At 39.6% G+C, this 3724-nt stretch overlaps 1 protein-coding gene across 1 annotated transcript; it reads left to right on the top strand.

The window, feature by feature from the left end:
* Nucleotides 1-2249: 2249 nt before the first annotated feature.
* Nucleotides 2250-3191, top strand: LOC116893849 (olfactory receptor 13A1-like). Its single transcript, XM_032895569.1, has one exon. It carries the CDS (start codon nt 2253-2255, stop codon nt 3189-3191), a length of 939 nt encoding a protein of 312 aa, XP_032751460.1. The 5' UTR covers nt 2250-2252.
* The last annotated feature ends 533 nt before the right edge of the window (nt 3192-3724 follow it).

Below are 3724 nucleotides of genomic sequence, written 5' to 3'. Positions count from 1 at the left end.
GTGTGTGTGTGTGTGTATGTGTGTGTGTGTGTTTACTTCTTTGTAATAGGTCATGTGGCCTTAGGTGGGTGGACATATGTTTCGGTCCTCAAATTACCATAGTATTTATACTAATCTGACATTTCTTCTCATGTATGTCACTTTGAAATCAATTATTATCTGTGTAATTAGATGTCTATTGATGTAGTATAAAGGATAATTCTATCAAACAGAATTTTTTTAAGGTTTCAATAATTTTTAAATCTTCCCTGGTAGGTGAACCTGGTAGGTCAATATTAACACTCTTTGGACTCTGAGGGAAGTGAATCTTGAGTATTGGGATTTAATATCATCAATATATTATTAGTTCTATCAGAAGATATTTTACAATCTAAGGTACCAAGATCCAGAAACTACCAAGATCATTTGAGGAATTTCTTTGGTAATTCTGATTATGGAGAACAAATTACAATACCAAATGATATGTTGACATTCTCTGGTGCAATAAATATGAGAGTGGGTTTGAAAGATTGTCAGATGTGACATTGTCCACATAGTTCCAAAGGGTAAATACAACTTTTGTGTACTTCTAGTTTGAAATGGAGACAGCTATAATGTTTGAAATTCAACATTTCCTACTCAGATGAGAAAAATGTAGGCTGTAAGCCATACTATAGAGAAGATATAGTAGATAAAATATGACTTATAAAAATAAAGTGTTAGAAGAAGATGGATGTAGGGCAAAGAGTACAAGTGGTAAGATCCACTCAATTCAGTAAGTGGAACACACTTCACTGACTAATGTGAATGTGCTTGGCCATAAAAGGATAGCATCCTTCTATCTTGGGAAATGAAGGATAGATGAAAAGCAAAGAATTTGCAGAGAAGTACAAATAATTGCCACTAACAAGTTTTTAGGTAGGGAAATAGTGTGTTCACATATGGACACAGGTAGGAACCTATGGGAAATGCTAATGGGTAATGCCAGATGTGTCTTTTTTTTATCAAGCAAGCCTGTGATTTGCTAAAAGGCTGTGGAGAGACATAGTAAATTTGGGCTAGGGAAAGAGGGTTTTTATCATAAAAATGCCATAGTAGTTTGTAGTCCTTAGGTGATAGAGGAGAAAAAGGGAAGTTTTGGAAATGAAAAGAAGTAAAAAATTTTGAAACAGCTGAAGACGCAGAACATGAATTATGATGTTTAGAAAGCTACAGTTTCAGAGTTTGAGGACTGGATGAGCTCACTTCAGTGTGTAGAACTCATGCTTACAACTCTTAAAAAGGCCAGGAACCTGTGGCTAGATAGATGGTAAGTCATAGATGAAAATTAATGACTGTTTTTCTACTAAAGGGAAATAGGGTTAACATGATTCCTAAATGTTTGTTGCTATCTTGTTGGACGAGAGAGGTAAGAGGAACTGTGCTTTATAAACTAAGCAGCCTGACACACTAGGGAGGTGATGCTAAGTTTTTATTCATGGCCATTGAAAGCACACGGGACCATCTGTAGATAATGGGAATGATTTTAGTTGTGGGTATGTTGACTTTGATGTTATTATGGTTTGTTGAGATAGAAAGTCACATAGGTGCATTATATCTATAGGCTGAGGTTTTGAGAAATGCTCTCTGGGTTGATAGATTTGAAGTCTGTTAGAGTCAGGACAGATTCAACCACAGGAAAATTCAAAAGATTATAGTAAATAAAATGCAGAAAATGCATGCCTGCTTGGCCCTAGAGATGTCAACTACAAAGTTGAAATGGGTGGAAGACTCCCTGTTCCAAATATGAGAGGAAAAAGGTGATTGAGAAGCCAGTAGACCAGGTAAGCACAAGAGTGTGTGCCCACACAAAACTTGCCATCAATGGGAAACACATGCTGTGATTAGGAAGAGGTACAGCATTGATTCCAACACTGTCAACAGAGAACAGTATTTTCATGTAATAAAGAAGGAAAGTAAAGGCAGGTACTGAGTGAGGGAGGCTGTACCCATTCCACAAGTTCAAGAAGATGCGGAGGGGAAGACATTCCTTTTGATTCTACAAGGTGAAAGTTGCTAGGTGGGCAACTAAAACTAATAAAATGTATGTTTTTTCAGATGTGTGATACAAATAATAAGAAAAATGGGTGCCTATGAAGGAAATACATTCACTTCTTCTCTTTCTGGCAACAGAGAAGTTTGAGATAATAATATTTGGAAACCAGATTTTGAAGTGGCAAACCGTGATATTTTCTCAAAAGCTAAAAGATATATAAGGGGACTCAATAGTTTCCATGATGATGTTGAGTCCCAACCAGACAGTGGTTACAGAATTTGTGCTGCAGGGGTTCTCAGAGCACCCTGGTCTAAGACTGTTCCTGACAGGCTGCTTCCTATCTCTCTATACAATGGCTTTAATGGGCAACATTGTGATCATTGCTTTGGTCACCTCTAGCACTGGACTCCACAGTCCCATGTACTTTTTCCTGTGCAACCTGGCTACCATGGATATTATGTGCACATCCTCTGTGATTCCCAAGGCCCTGGTTGGTCTACTGTCTGAGGAAAACACCATCTCCTTCAAGGGATGCATGGCCCAGCTCTTCTTCCTTGTGTGGTCTGCATCCTCTGAGCTGCTGCTGCTCACAGTTATGGCCTATGACCGTTATGTGGCCATCTGCTGTCCCCTCCACTACAGCTCTAGGATGAGTCCACAACTGTGTGGGATACTGGCCATGGGTGTATGGTCTGTCTGCGCACTGAATGCATCTATCAACACTGGTCTGATGACACAGCTGACATTCTGTGGCCCCAAGGTCATCATCCACTTCTTCTGTGAGATACCCCCACTCCTCCTGCTCTCCTGTAGCCCCACATATGTGAATAGCATTATGACTCTTGTGGCAGATGCCTTTTATGGAGGCATCAATTTTGTTCTAACCCTGGTATCCTATGGCTACATCATTGCCAGCATCCTGCGCATGCGTTCTGCTGAGGGCAAGAGGAAGGCATTTTCTACCTGCTCATCCCACCTAATTGTGGTCTCTGTGTACTATTCATCTGTGTTCTGTGCCTATATCAGTCCTGCTTCCAGCTACAGCCCAGAAAGAAGCAAGGTTTCCTCGGTGCTGTACTCACTCCTCAGCCCAACCCTAAACCCCCTTATCTATACACTGAGGAACAAGGATGTCAAGATTGCCCTAGGCAAACTCTTGCCCTCTTTCTCCCATTAAGTGGAGATGTACATTCTCTTCTCCTGGCTTGGGCTGTTCCTAATCATGCTTTTCTGAGAGCAGCTACATAGAAGTGTTGTATCTACTGTTGCTTTAGAAAACTATTCTCTGATGCAAGGTCTGGACATTTTCACTTACTGCAACCTCCAAAGCAACAAAATTCTTCAGATGTAAAATATGAAAAAAGCAACAAGGATTTTTCCTGACAAGTACAAACCATTTCAAAAGTCAAGTTTATCTAAATGAAAATTCTACATAACAGGACTAGAAAAGTTTTTAGTGGGTGACGTGGTGATTTATGTAAAACAAAATGTTTTTAACCAATGCCACCATGTAAACAACATAGGACTTTATTCTAGGACTATGGCTAATAAATATATACTTTATAAAGGAATTTGTAGGGTGGAATGGACACAGTATCTTGAGAAGTCCAAAGTTTATTGACTCAGTTTCTCCATTTCATAGCTTCCTACTAAGCCGTGGCTGTCAAAGCTGGCATGGAGAAAGAGGTAATCTATGGAGCAGGGATAGAA

Source organism: Rattus rattus, chromosome 2, assembly GCF_011064425.1.
Source record: "Rattus rattus isolate New Zealand chromosome 2, Rrattus_CSIRO_v1, whole genome shotgun sequence".
NCBI lineage: Eukaryota > Metazoa > Chordata > Mammalia > Rodentia > Muridae > Rattus > Rattus rattus.
Note: the sequence above shows the minus strand (reverse complement) of the source record. Positions and strands in the feature narration are given on the sequence as shown.

Coding starts and splice junctions, on each gene's coding strand:
- LOC116893849 (XM_032895569.1), top strand. CDS start 2,253: ATGATGATGTTGAGTCCCAACCAGACAGTGGTTACAGAATTTGTGCTG.